This window comes from Ambystoma mexicanum, chromosome 9 (genome assembly GCF_040938575.1).
Source record: "Ambystoma mexicanum isolate Mex_15411 chromosome 9, UKY_AmexF1_1, whole genome shotgun sequence".
NCBI classification, from domain to species: domain Eukaryota; kingdom Metazoa; phylum Chordata; class Amphibia; order Caudata; family Ambystomatidae; genus Ambystoma; species Ambystoma mexicanum.
Genome location: NC_090931.1, coordinates 65047346 through 65061253, shown reverse-complemented (window position 1 = coordinate 65061253; position 13908 = coordinate 65047346). Strand labels below are relative to the sequence as shown.

The window sequence follows — 13908 nt, the reverse complement described above, 5'->3', positions numbered from 1 at the left end:
GCCCCACGCCCTACAGTCTCCGCTGAAAGAGCCCCTGGCAGGGGCTGAAGAGGCACTTCGCTTCCCATAGCCTGGGATGCCGGAGTGAGAGATCACAACCAGAGACGTTTTTATGGAAGGGCAAAAGGGGCACTTGCCCAGGGCCCCTACCTTGGAGGGGGCCCCACAAGGCTGCCTGATCTGAAGAAGTAAGATTCCATTGTACACCAGTCTAAAATAGCACACATAAGGATATTTTATTGGGTGCTGTCGAGGCTCTAAACCCTTTGTCTTTCTGTTTTGACAAGTACATTCTGCCTTGATCAATGCATCATGTATTGCTTTCTGTGTTCACTATGATGTACATAGTGTGTGTGTTCCTTACGGCAACTCTGTAGCATTCTTTCCATCCTGTGGGAATTATGTTGATCATGTGCAATAGGCAACAGTGAAATGCATATTGATAAATTGAGAACCACAATGGTTCAGATGTTAGCTCAGTGTGTGAAGCACCCATTGCAGAGATGTGTGTTCACATGCAAAATTAGAATATCACATTCCAGCAAGGCTGGCTGAGCCTTTCCTATGTCTGAAGTTTATAAACCTGCCTGTATATGTACTTGGTTTTGGTTGACAACATCTCGGTATGGTGAGGTTTAGAAATTGGTTTGTTCAGATGGGATGTTTTAAAACCTAGGCAATCGCCTGCAACAATGGCATAAACTGTTAGTCCAAGAGGCAAATAAGTATCCAAATTCAAGACTATGGAACAAAAGTGTTCATGCTTCTATCCTGTATTTGCCAGCAGACGATACAGAGATCCTGGTCAAATCATCTAATATATCTTACATTACTGTGCTGTCTTCTATGATGTTTGCCTTCTTGCATGCTGCTGGTATCATTTAGCCCATTACTTGACCTTTCTTCTTATGTAGACCATTCGGGTGGAAGGGTTGGTAGACAGAATAGAGCAGACCAGATGTTGCAGGCCTCAGGCAAGCATATTTTAAGGTCTGCTTGTTTGACACAAAAACGGTTTGCTTTTTGGTAAAAGTCAAAGGTTTTTATGCAAGTTTATAAATAAAAATGTCATAAACCATTGTTTTGGAAGTATTTAAAGCTTTAATTAAAATACAAATGACAAACCCAGATTCAATTTGTTAAATCACATCAATTTGTATGCTAGTACTTATATACTTCCCTTGATGGTGAGAATGAGGCTAGAATCATTCCCATTTTGCATAACACCCTTCTATGATATTCTGTTTAAAAATGGTCATGTTTGGTAATGTGATTTGTATACTTTCCAAGTCCATTTTTTATGAAATGAGATTGTTTTAGTTCATGGTAAGAACTGGAAAAGAAAGTGTTCAAATGCAGAAATTGCAGAGTTGGCACAAATCCCAGCTTCACCCCTTAACCAATGTGTGATCCTGTGTATCTCATTCAATCTTGCATCGCCTAATCTCTCAATATTGCCAGTCCCTAAACCTTTCAAAATGTTCCGCCCTTCAGAGTGATTTCCTTCTCATAAAAGACTTATTTGTGGTTTCACTGGCTATAGGGTTGCTTCCACTTTAATAGTGACCATATGTATATCTCTCACCACTCACTTTCCTGCAAGGCACCCTGTGTCTGGGACAAGTTACCAACACAGATAAGACTGCATTCCCCCCCATACCCCTCTTACAGGGAGGACCCGAAGACCCCACATTTCAAAGAACATCTCGCCAATCACTGATGGCTCCACTCAACCCTAATTCTCCCAACTCTGGAGCTCACGCCCCCCCAGCTCCCCTGCCTGCAATACCCTGGGTGAGCCCCCAATGTACAGCGCTCTATGGCTGCCCAGGCTTGGCCTGTATAAATCCTGTACAATTATACAGGGGCCATGTCTTCGCCATCTACCAACCGGCGGGTCCCTCAAAAAATATCTGTGCAGCTGCCCCTGGGGGCAAAGACCTCGACACGTAGAAGTGCTCGGAATCGCACCTGCGGGGATTTGGAGTTTTGGGGGTGCTGCTGGAAGAGCAGACAGACCAGGCATCCGCTTAAGATGTGCACGTAGGAATATTTTAGTGCCCGATTTTGGAAGGTGAGGGAAAGAATTTTTCAGACAATTAAATAGTTTGCACTGGTGACTTCTTATTTTTAAGTAAGTAAAACATACAGTTTAAGTCCAGAAACATTGGCGTTTTCGTTGCAACACATACTTTCGTTGTGCCAAGTAAGTACCAACCAAGCGAATATGAGTATTTGTGTAATCTTTTAAACCCTCGTTAGATTAGATCAAGCAATGGCAGGGCTGCTCTTTGCCACTGCATGCCCTGTTGCCATCTCTGGGCTGGGCACATCGACAAAACAGTGCAGGCGGCATCAAGGGCACCTCCCTGGGTATCCGATTCTGCCGTTTAATTGAGAGAATGCGTGTCATTTTAGCACTGTTTTTGATGCAAAGCTCCACGTTCAACAGTCACAATCAATATATGATGTTTAACTTGAAATGTAAACTGCTGCAATAGTAGCTATCCACGTGTTTTCAAACTCACTCACTAGCCCACGCCGTCGCAAATAGTGAAATGGCTGCACAGTTGTGACGCAGTATTTATCACTGACAATCTAGACATACAAAAGTGGAGGCATAATGAACAGGTGTCTCACTTTCACCCTCCATAAACTACTGGCCCTTGCTCCCCCTGCGACACTCCCCACCAGTAGCATCTGGTAACCAGGCCGCATGCACGCAGCACTCCCACACGACGCAGCACTCCTGCACTCCTGCATGCACTCCCGCATGCACGCAGCACTCCCACACGCACACAGCACTCCTGCATCAATGGATGTGACTGTAATAGTGGAACACCCTCATGAAGTCCGAGTAACCAGGCCGCATGCACGCAGTACTCCCGCACGCGCACGCAGCACTCCCGCATGCACTCCCACATGCACACAGCACTCCCACACGCACACAGCACCCCTGCATCAATGGATGTGACTGTAATAGTGGAACACCCTCATGAAGTCCGAGTAACCAGGCCGCATGCACGCAGTACTCCCGCACGCGCACGCAGCACTCCCGCACGCAGCACTCCCGCATGCACTCCCACATGCACACAGCACTCCCACACGCACACAGCACCCCTGCATCAATGGATGTGACTGTAACAGTGGAACACCCTCATGAAGTCCGAGTAACCAGGCCGCATGCACGCAGTACTCCCGCACGCAGCACTTCCGCACGCAGCACTCCCGCATGCACTCCCACATGCACACAGCACTCCCACACGCACACAGCACCCCTGCATCAATGGATGTGACTGTAATAGTCGAACACCCTCATGAAGTCACCAGGGGCTGCCGTGCCCGTCCATGCCCAGCAACGCAAAACGTATGATAGGATCCGAGAGACGGCCAATCCCAAGGGCCCCCATTCTCCTGACCATGGTTACTGCCCCCAACGGTCCGCAGCCAGCACAGTCAGTGGCGAAGGATCATGGGTGTTGTAGTCCACACATTTAGAAGGTCACATACGACTCATGTCGTTGATCTACTGCAAGGAAGAATGCTGGCACCCTTCCATGGCGTAGTCAAAAGGAGCTTTGGGCCCAGAGGTGGTCAGTCAATTCGTCGACCTCAAATTGGTCGAATGACATTTGGTCGAATTTTTTTTTTAAATTCTATATATTTTTTTGGGTGTTCATTTAGGCAAAAAAAGGTTTTTTAAGGCAAAAAGGGGGGTTTGGGGGGGACCCCCCAAAAAAATAAATAAATAAAGGGTTAAAATAGAAAAAAAAAATTTCGACGAAATGGTTTTCGACCAATTTGCTTCGACCATTTGTCTGGTCGACCAATTTTTTTCGACGAATTGACTGGCAACCGTGGTCTACGCCATATGGACGCGCACAAGCTAAGAAAGAGGTCCCATCCCACCAGCACCCCCTCCTCTACAGCCTGCATCAGACAAAATAGTCACAATAATGCACGACACTGATGTATCCAAGGTCTGGCTCCACCTTACCTCCATCCAGGTCAGGGCCGGCCCACAGTTAATTCGGTTGCCCGCGATGGCCGAGAGCCGGGCCAGGTACGCCATCAGCATCTGGGTGACCACCTTCAGGAAGGGCAAACAAGTACACATTTCAGGCACTCTGTGCAGTGAGGATGCAAGTTACACATTATAGTCTCCCCAAGTGCAGCGAAGAGAAACAGAGCAACATATCGCACGGCAGTGGCACTGTGACTGCATCAAGTGGATACAAAGGAGGGAGGGGGGCAAGGGCGAATCTTTTCAAGAACACATAGTTCAGCATGGGTGGAAAAAAACGTGTGCTTTGGGTCTATTCGTACAAATTCATCAGTGCATAGGTGGAAACCAGATGTTTAGGCCCTGGGATGCACAAGAGGAGAGATGACAATATAGTTTGCACATTGGACTTAGTGCAGCTAGAATGGAAGAGGCTGTGACTTGATGCAAGCTGTGCAGGCTGTAGATGACCTGGTGTAAGCTGTGCACGCTGTAGATGACCCGATGCAAGCTGTGCAGGCTGTAGATGACCTGGCGCAAACTGTGGAGGCTGTAGGCGACCTGGTGCAAGCTGTGCAGGTTGTAGATGACCCGGCGCAAACTGTGGAGGCTGCAGATGACCTGGTGCAACCTGTGCAGGCTGCAGATGACCTGGTGAAACCTGTGCAGGCTGAAGACGACTGGGTGCAGGCTGTAGATGTCCCTGTGCAGGCTGTAGATGACCTGACGCTAGTTGTGCAGGCTGTAGATGACCTGGTGCAAGCTGTGTAGGCTGTAGATAACCTGGTGCAAGCTGTGTAGGCTGTAGATGACCTGGTGCAAGCTGTGTAGGTGTAGATGACCTGGTGCAAGCTGTGTAGGTGTAGATGACCTGGTGCAAGCTGTTTAGTTGTAGGTGACCTGGTGCAAGCTGTGTAGGCTGTAGATGACCCGTGGCAAGCTGTGCAGGCTGTAGATGACCTGGTGTAGGCTGTAGATGACCTGAAGCAAGGTGTGTAGGCCGTAGACGACCGGATGTAAGCTGTAGGTGATCAGATGCAAGCTGTGTAGGTGTAGATGACCTGGTGCAAGCTGTGCTGGCTGTAGATGACCTGGTGCAAGCTGTGCAGGCTGTAGATGACCTGGTACAAGCCGTGCAGGCTGTAGATGACCTGGTACAAGCCGTGCAGGCTGTAGATGACCCGATGCAAGCTGTGTAGGTGTAGATGACATGGTGCAAGCTGGGTAGGCTGTAGATGACCCGGTGCAAGCTGTGTAGGTGTAGATGACATGGTGCAAGCTGGGTAGGCTGTAGATGACCTGGTGCAAGCTGTGTAGGTGTAGATGACATGGTGCAAGCTGGGTAGGCTGTAGATGACCTGGTGCAAGCTGTGTAGGTGTAGATGACCTGGTGCAACCTGTGAAGGCTGCAGATGCCTAGGTGCAACCTGTGCAGGCTGCAGATGACCTGACGCAAGCTGTGTAGGCTGTAGATGACCTGGTGCAGGCTGTGTAGGCTGTAGATGACCCGGAGAAGGCTGTAGACGACCTGATGCAAGCTGTGTAGGCTGTAGATGACCTGGTGCAAGCTGTGTAGGCTGTAGATGACCCAGTGCAAGCTGTTCAGGATGCAGATGACCTGGTGCAACCTGTGCAGGCTGCAGATGCCCGGGTGCAACGTGTGCAGGCTGCAGATGACCTGACGTAAGCTGTGCAGGCTGTAGATGACCTGGTGCAAGCTGTGCAGGCTGTAGATGACCTGGTTCAAGCTGTGTAGGCTGTAGATGACCCGATGCAAGCTGTGTAGGTGTAGAGGACCTGGTGCAAGCTGTAGATGGCCTGGTGCAAGGTGTGCAGGCTGTAGATGACCTGGTGCAAGCTGTGCAGGCTGTAGATGAACCGATGCAAGCTGTGTAGGCTGTAGATGACCCAATGCAAGCTGTGCAGGCTGTATGACCCCGTGCAAGCTGTTCAGGCTGCAGATCACCTGGTGCAACCTGTGCAGGCTGCAGATGACCTGGTGAAAGCTGTGTAGGATGTAGATAACCTGATGCAAGGTGTGTAGGCCCTAGATGACCTGCCGCAAGCTGTGCAGGCCGTAGATGACCGGATGTAAGCTGTGTAGGCTGTAGATGACCCAATGAAAGCTGTGCAGGCTGTAGCTGACCCGATGCAAGCCGTGCAGGCTGTAGATGACCCGGTGCAAGCCGTGCAGGCTGTAGATGACCCGATGCAAGCGCACCCGATGCAAGCTGTGTAGGTGTAGATGACCTGGTGCAAGCTGTGTAGGCTGTAGATGACCTGGTGAAAGCTGTGTAGGCTGTAGATGACCTGGTGAAAGCTGTGTAGGCTGTAGATGACCCGGTGCAAGCTGTGCAGGCTATAGTAACCTGGTGAAAGCTGTGTAGGCTGTAGATGACCTGATGCAAGCTGTGTAGACTGTAGATGACCCGGTGCGATCTATGCAGGCTGTAGATAACCTGGTGAAAGCTGTGTAGGCTGTAGATGACCCGATGCAATCTGTGCAGGCTGTAGATGACCCGATGCAAGTGTGCAGGCTGTATATGACCTGATGCAAGTGTGCAGGCTGTATATGACCTGATGCTAGCTGTGTGGGGTGTAGATAACCCAGTGCAAGCTCTTCAGGCTGTAGATGGCCCAGTGCAAGCTGTGCAGGCTATAGATAACCAGACGCAAGCTGTGCAGGCTGTAGATGACCTGAAGCAAGCTGTGCAGGCTGTGTATGACCCTGTGCAGGCTGTAGATAACCTGGTGCAAGCTGTGCAGGCTGTAGATGATCCCGTGCAAGCTGTGCAGGCTGTATAAGACCCTGTGCAGGCTGTAGATGATCCAGTGCAAGCTGTGCAGGCTGTAGATGACCCGGTGTAGGCTGTAGAAGACCCGGTGTAGGATGTGGAGGCTGTAGATGACCCGATGCAAGCTGTGTGGGTGTTGATGACCCAATGCAAGTTGTGCAGACTATAGATAACCCAATGCAAGCTGTGCAGGCTGTAGATGACCGAATGCAAGCTGTAGAAGACCCAGTGCAAGCTGTGCAGGCTGTGGATGACCTGATGAAAGCTGTGTAGGTTGTAGATGACCTGGTGCAAGCTGCGTAGGCTTTAAATTACCTTATGCAGGCTGTAGATGACCCGATGCAAGCACTGCAGCCTGTAGATTACCCAGTGCCAGCTGTGTAGGTGTAGATGACCCAGTGTAAGCTGTGTAGACTATAGATGGCCTGATGCAAGCTGTGCAGGCTATAGATGATCCAGTGCAAGCTGTAAATGGCCCAGTGTAGGCTGTGGATGACCCTGTGCAGGCTATGGAGGCTGTAGATAACCTGCTGCAGGCTGTAGATGACCCAATGCAAGCTGTGCAGGCTGTAGATGACCCAATGAAAGCTGTGTAGGCTGTAGACGACCCGATGAAAGCTGTGTAGGCTGTAGATGAGTTAGTGAAGGCTGTGCAGGCTGTAGACGACCCGATGAAAGCTGTGCAGGCTGTAGATGAGTTAGTGAAAGCTGTGCAGGCTGTAGACGACCCGATGAAAGCTGTGCAGGCTGTAGATGAGTTAGTGAAGGCTGTGTAAGCTGTATATGACCCTGTGCAGGCTGTAGATAACCTGATGCAAGCTGTGCAGGCTGTAGATGATCCAGTGCAAGCTGTGCAGGCTGTAGATGACCCGGTGTAGGCTGTAGATGACCCGGTGTAGGATGTGGAGGCTGTAGATGACCCGATGCAAGCTGTGTGGGTGTTGATGACCCAATGCAAGCTGTGCAGACTATAGATAACCCAATGCAAGCTGTGCAGGCTGTAGATGACCGAATTCAAGCTGTAGAAGACCCAGTGCAAGCTGTGCAGGCTGTGGATGACCTGATGAAAGCTGTGTAGGTTGTAGATGACCTGGTGCAAGCTGCATAGGCTTTAGATTACCTTATGCAGGCTGTAGATGACCCGATGCAAGCACTGCAGCCTGTAGATGACCCAGTGCCAGCTGTGTAGGTGTAGATGACCCAGTGTAAGCTGTGTAGACTATAGATGGCCTGATGCAAGCTGTGCAGGCTATAGATGATCCAGTGCAAGCTGTGCAGGCTGTAGATGACCCGATGCAAGCGCTGCAGGTTGCAGATGACCCAGCGCCGGCTGTGTAGGTGTAGATGACCTGGTGCAACCTGTGTAGGCTGTAGATGACCTGATGCAAGCTGTGTAGGCTGTAGATGACCCGATGCAAGTGCTGCAGGCTGTAGATGACCTGATGCAAGCTGTGTAGGTGTATATGAACTGGTGCAAGCTGTGTAGGCTGTAAAATACCTGGTGCAAGGAGTGTAGGTTGTAGCAGGCTGCAGATGAACCAATGCAAGCTGTGTAGGCTGTAGATGACCCAGTGCAAGCTGTGTAGGCCGTAGATGACCCAGTGCAAGCTGTGTAGGCTGTGGATGACCCAGTGCAAGCACTGCAGCCTGTAGATGACCCAGTGCAAGCTGTGTAGGTGTAGATGACCCAGTGCAAGCTGTGTAGACTATAGATGACCCGATGCAAGCTGTGCAGGCTGTAGATGACCCGATGCAAGTGCTGCAGGCTGTAGATGACCTGATGCAAGCTGTGTAGGTGTATATGACCTGGTGCAAGCTGTGTAGGCTGTAAAATACCTGGTGCAAGGAGTGTAGGTTGTAGCAGGCTGCAGATGAACCAATGCAAGCTGTGTAGGCTGTAGATGACCCAGTGCAAGCTGTGTAGGCCGTAGATGACCCAGTGCAAGCTGTGTAGGCTGTGGATGACCCAGTGCAAGCACTGCAGCCTGTAGATGACCCAGTGCAAGCTGTGTAGGTGTAGATGACCCAGTGCAAGCTGTGTAGACTATAGATGACCCGATGCAAGCTGTGAAGGCTGAAGATGATCCAGTGCAAGCTGTAAATGGCCCAGTGTAGGCTGTGTAGGCTGTGGATGACCCTGTGCAGGCTATGGAGGCTGTAGATAACCTGCTGCAGGCTGTAGATGACCCAATGCAAGCTGTGTAGGCTGTAGATGACCCAATGCAAGCTGTGCAGGCTGTAGATGACCCAATGAAAGCTGTGTAGGCTGTAGACGACCCGATGAAAGCTGTGTAGGCTGTAGATGAGTTAGTGAAAGCTGTGCAGGCTGTAGACGACCCGATGAAAGCTGTGCAGGCTGTAGATGAGTTAGTGAAGGCTGTGCAGGCTTTAGATGACCTGATGCAATCTGTGTAGGCTGAAGATGACCTGATGCAAGCTGTGTAGGCGGTAGATCTGGTGCAAGCTGTGTAGGCTGTAGATGACCCGATGCAAGCGCTGCAGCCTGTAGATGACCCAGTGCCAGCTGTGTAGGTGTAGATGGTCTGCTGAAACCTGTTTAGGCTCTAGATGACCTGATGCAAGCTGTGCAGGCTGTAGATGATCCAATGCAAGCTGTGCAGGCTGTAGATGACCCGATGAAAGGTGTGTAGGTTGTAGACGACCTGATGAAAGCTGTGTAGGTTGTAGACGACCTGATGAAAGCTGTGTAGGTTGTAGATTAGCTAGGGAAAGCTGTGCAGGCTGTAGAAGACTTGATGAAAGCTGTGTAGGCTGTAGATGACCTGGTACAAGCTGTGTAGGCTGTAGATGATCTGGTGCAAGCTGTGCAGGCTGTAGATGACCTGATGCAAGCTGTGCAGGGTGTAGATGACCTGATGCAAGCTGTGCAGGGTGTAGATGACCTTGTGCAAGCTGTTTAGGCTGTACATTACCTGGTGGAAACTGTGTAGGCTGTAGATGACCTGATGAAAGCTGTGTAGACTGTAGATGACACGATGCAAGCGCTGCAGCCTGTAGATGACCCAGTGCCGGCTGTGTAGGTGTAGATGACCTGGTGCAACCTATGTAGGCTGTAGATGAACTTTTGCAAGCTGTGTAGGCTGTAGAGGACACGATGCAAGTGCTGCAGGCTATAGATGACCTGATGCAAGCTGTGTAGGTGTATATGTACTGATGCAATTTGTGTAGGTGTATATGAACTGGTGCAAGCTGTGCAAGCTGTAAAATAACTGGTGCAAGGAGTGTAGGCTGTAGCAGGCTGTAGATGACCAAGTGCAAGCTGTGTAGGCTGTAGATGACCCGATGAAAGCTGTGTAGGCTGTAGATGACCCAATGAAATCTGTGCAGGCTGTAGATGACCCAATGAAATCTGTGCAGGCTGTAGATGACCCAATGAAATCTGTGCAGGCTGTAGATGACCCAATGAAATCTGTGCAGGCTGTAGATGACCCAATGAAAGCTGTGCAGGCTGTAGATGACCCGGTGCAAGCTGTGTAAGATGTAGATGACCTGGTGCAAGTTGTGTCGGCTGTACATTACCTGGTGCAAGCTGTGTAAGCTGTAGATGACCTCATGCAAACTGTGCAAGCTGCAGATGACCCGGTGCAAGCTGTGTAGGCTGTAGATGACCCGGTGCAAGCTGTGTAGGCTGTAGATGACCCGGTGCAAGCTGTGTAGGCTGTAGATGACCCGGTGCTGGATGTGTAGGCTGTAGATTACCCGGTGCAAGCTGTGTAGGCTGTAGATTACCCGGTGCAAGCTGTGTAGGCTGTAGATGACCCGGTGCAAGCTGTGTAGGCTGTAGATGACCTGGTGCAAGCTGTGCAGGCTGTAGATGACCGGCTGAAAGCTGTGTAGGCTGTAGATGACCAGCTGAAAGCTGTGTAGGCTGTAGATGACCGGCTGAATGCGGTGCAGGCTGTAGATAACCCAGTGCAAGCTGTGTAGGTGTAGATGACCCGGTGTAAACTGTGTAGGCTGTAGATGAGCTGGTGCAAGCTGGGTATGCTGTAGATGACCTGGTGCAAGCTGTGTAGGCTGTAGATGACCTGGTGCAAGCAGTGTCGGCTGTAGATGAACTGATGTAGGCTGTAGATGACCTGGTGCAAGCTGTGCAGGTTGTAGATAGTTGTGTAGGCTGTAGATGACCCGGTGCAAGCTGTGTAGACTGTAGATGACCGGCTGAAAGCTGTATAGGCTGTAGATGACCGGCTGAAAGCTGTGTAGGCTGTAGATGACCTGGTGCAAGCTGTGTAGGCTGTAGATGACCTGGTGCAAGCTGGGTATGCTGTAGATGACCTGGTGCAAGCTGTGTAGGCTGTAGATGACCTGGTGCAAGCTGTGTAGGTGTGGATGACCCGGTGTAAGCCGTGTAGGCTGTAGATGAACTGATGTAGGCTGTAGATGACCTAGTGCAAGCTGTGCAGGCTGTAGATAGCTGTGCAGGCTGTAGATGACCTGGTGCAAGCTGTGTAGATGACCTGGTGCAAGCTGTGCAGGCTGTAGATGACCTGGTGCAAGCTGTGCAGGCTGTAGATGAACTGATATAGGCTGGAGATGACCTGGTGCAAGCTGTGCAGGTGTAGACTACTTCGTGCAAGCTGTTTAGGCTGTACATTACCTGGTGCAAGCTGTGTAGGTGTAGATGACCTGGTGCAACCTGTGTAGGCTGTAGATGACCCGATGCAAGTTCTGCAGGCCATTGATGACCTGATTCAAACTGTGTAGGTGTATATGACCTGGTGGAAGCTGTGTAGGCTGTAAAATAACTGGTGCAAGGAGTGTAGGCTGTAGCAGGCTGCAGATTAACCAATGCAAGCTGTGTAGGCGGTAGATGACCCAGTGCAAGCTGTGTAGGCTGTAGATGAACTGGTGCAAGCTGTGTAGGCTGTAGATGACCCGGTGCAAGCTGTGTAGGCTGTAGATGACCCGGTGCAAGCTGTGTAGGCTGTAGATGACCCGGTGCAAGCTGTGTAGGTTGTAGATGACCCGGAGCAAGCTGTGTAGACTATAGATGGCCTGATGCAAGCTGTGCAGGCTATAGATGATCCAGTGCAAGCTGTGCAGGCTGTAGATGACCCGATGCAAGCGCTGCAGGTTGTAGATGACCCAGCGCCGGCAGTGTAGGTGTAGATGACCTGGTGCAACCTGTGTAGGCTGTAGATGACCTGATGCAAGCTGTGTAGGCTGTAGATGACCCGATGCAAGTGCTGCAGGCTGTAGATGACCTGATGCAAGCTGTGTAGGTGTATATGACCTGGTGCAAGCTGTGTAGGCTGTAAAATACCTGGTGCAAGGAGTGTAGGTTGTAGCAGGCTGCAGATGAACCAATGCAAGCTGTGTAGGCTGTAGATGACCCAGTGCAAGCTGTGTAGGCTGTAGATGACCCAGTGCAAGCTGTGTAGGCTGTGGATGACCCAGTGCAAGCACTGCAGCCTGTAGATGACCCAGTGCAAGCTGTGTAGGTGTAGATGACTCAGTGTAAGCTGTGTAGACTATAGATGACCCGATGCAAGCTGTGAAGGCTGTAGATGATCCAGTGCAAGCTGTAAATGGCCCAGTGTCGGCTGTTTAGGCTGTGGATGACCCTGTGCAGGCTATGGGGGCTGTAGATAACCTGCTGCAGGCTGTAGATGACCCAATGCAAGCTGTGCAGGCTGTAGATGACCGGCTGAAAGCTGTGTAGGCTGTAGATGACCGGCTGAAAGCTGTGCAGGCTGTAGATGACCCGTGCAAGCTGTAGATGACCTGGTGCAAGTTGTGTAGGCTGTAGATGACCTGGTGCAAGCTGTGTAGGCTGTAGATGACCTGATGCAAGCTGTGCAAGCTGCAGATGACCCGGTACAAGCTGTGTAGGCTGTAGATGACCCGGTGCAAGCTGTGTAGTCTGTAGATGACCCAGTGCAAGCTGTGTAGGCTGTAGATGACCCGGTGCGAGCTGTGTAGGCTGTAGATGACCCGGTGCAAGCTGTGTAGGCTCTAGATGACCGGTGCAAGCTGTGTAGGCTGTAGATGACCGGGGAAAGCTGTGTAGGCTGTAGATGACCGGGGAAAGCTGTGTAGGCTGTAGATGACCGGGGAAAGCTGTTTAGGCTGTAGATGACCCAGTGCAAGCTGTGTAGGGTGTAGATGACCTGGTGCAAGTTGTGTAGGGTGTAGATGACCTGGTACAAGCTGTGTAGGCTATAGATGACCTGGTACAAGCTGTGTAGGCTTGTAGATGACCTGGTGCAAGCTGTGTAGGCTTGTAGATGAGATGACCTGGTGCAAGCTGTGTAGGCTGTAGATGACCCGATGCAAGCTGTGTATGCTGTAGATAACCTGGTGAAGCTGTGCAGGCTGTAGATAGCTGTGCAGGCTGTAGATGACCCAGTGCAAGCTGTATAGGTGTAGATGACCTGGTGCAAGTTGTGTAGGGTGTAGATGACCTGGTGCAAGCTGTGTAGGCTTGTAGATGACCCGATGCAAGTGCTGCAGGCTGTAGATGACCTGATGCAAGCTGTGTAGGTGTATATGACCTGGTGCAAGCTGTGTAGGCTGTAAAATACCTGGTGCAAGGAGTGTAGGTTGTAGCAGGCTGCAGATGAACCAATGCAAGCTGTGTAGGCTGTAGGTGACCCAGTGCAAGCTGTGTAGGCTGTAGATGACCCAGTGCAAGCTGTGTAGGCTGTGGATGACCCAGTGCAAGCACTGCAGCCTGTAGATGACCCAGTGCAAGCTGTGTAGGTGTAGATGACCCAGTGTAAGCTGTGTAGACTATAGATGACCCGATGCAAGCTGTGAAGGCTGTAGATGATCCAGTGCAAGCTGTAAATGGCCCAGTGTAGGCTGTGTAGGCTGTGGATGACCGGCTGAAAGCTGTGTAGGCTGTAGATGACCGGCTGAAAGCTGTGCAGGCTGTAGATGACCCGTGCAAGCTGTAGATGACCTGGTGCAAGTTGTGTAGCCTGTAGATGACCTGGTGCAAGCTGTGTAGGCTGTAGATGACCTGATGCAAGCTGTGCAAGCTGCAGATGACCCGATGCAAGCTGTGTAGGCTGTAGATGACCTGGTGCAAGTTGTGTAGCCTGTAGATGACCTGGTGCAAGCTGTGCAAGCTGCAGATGACCC

General features: G+C 50.8%; 1 protein-coding gene across 14 annotated transcripts in view; it reads right to left on the bottom strand.

Moving 5' to 3' along the window:
- The window catches only part of ARHGAP32 (Rho GTPase activating protein 32), a 1621198-nt gene that overhangs the window by 290797 nt on the left and 1316493 nt on the right, over nt 1-13908 (bottom strand). For all 14 annotated transcript variants that reach the window (XM_069614162.1, XM_069614164.1, XM_069614161.1 and 11 more), the window contains one exon: nt 3998-4090. In XM_069614162.1, coding sequence (XP_069470263.1) covers nt 3998-4090 — 93 coding nt within the window. The remainder of the gene's footprint in view (nt 1-3997; nt 4091-13908) is intronic.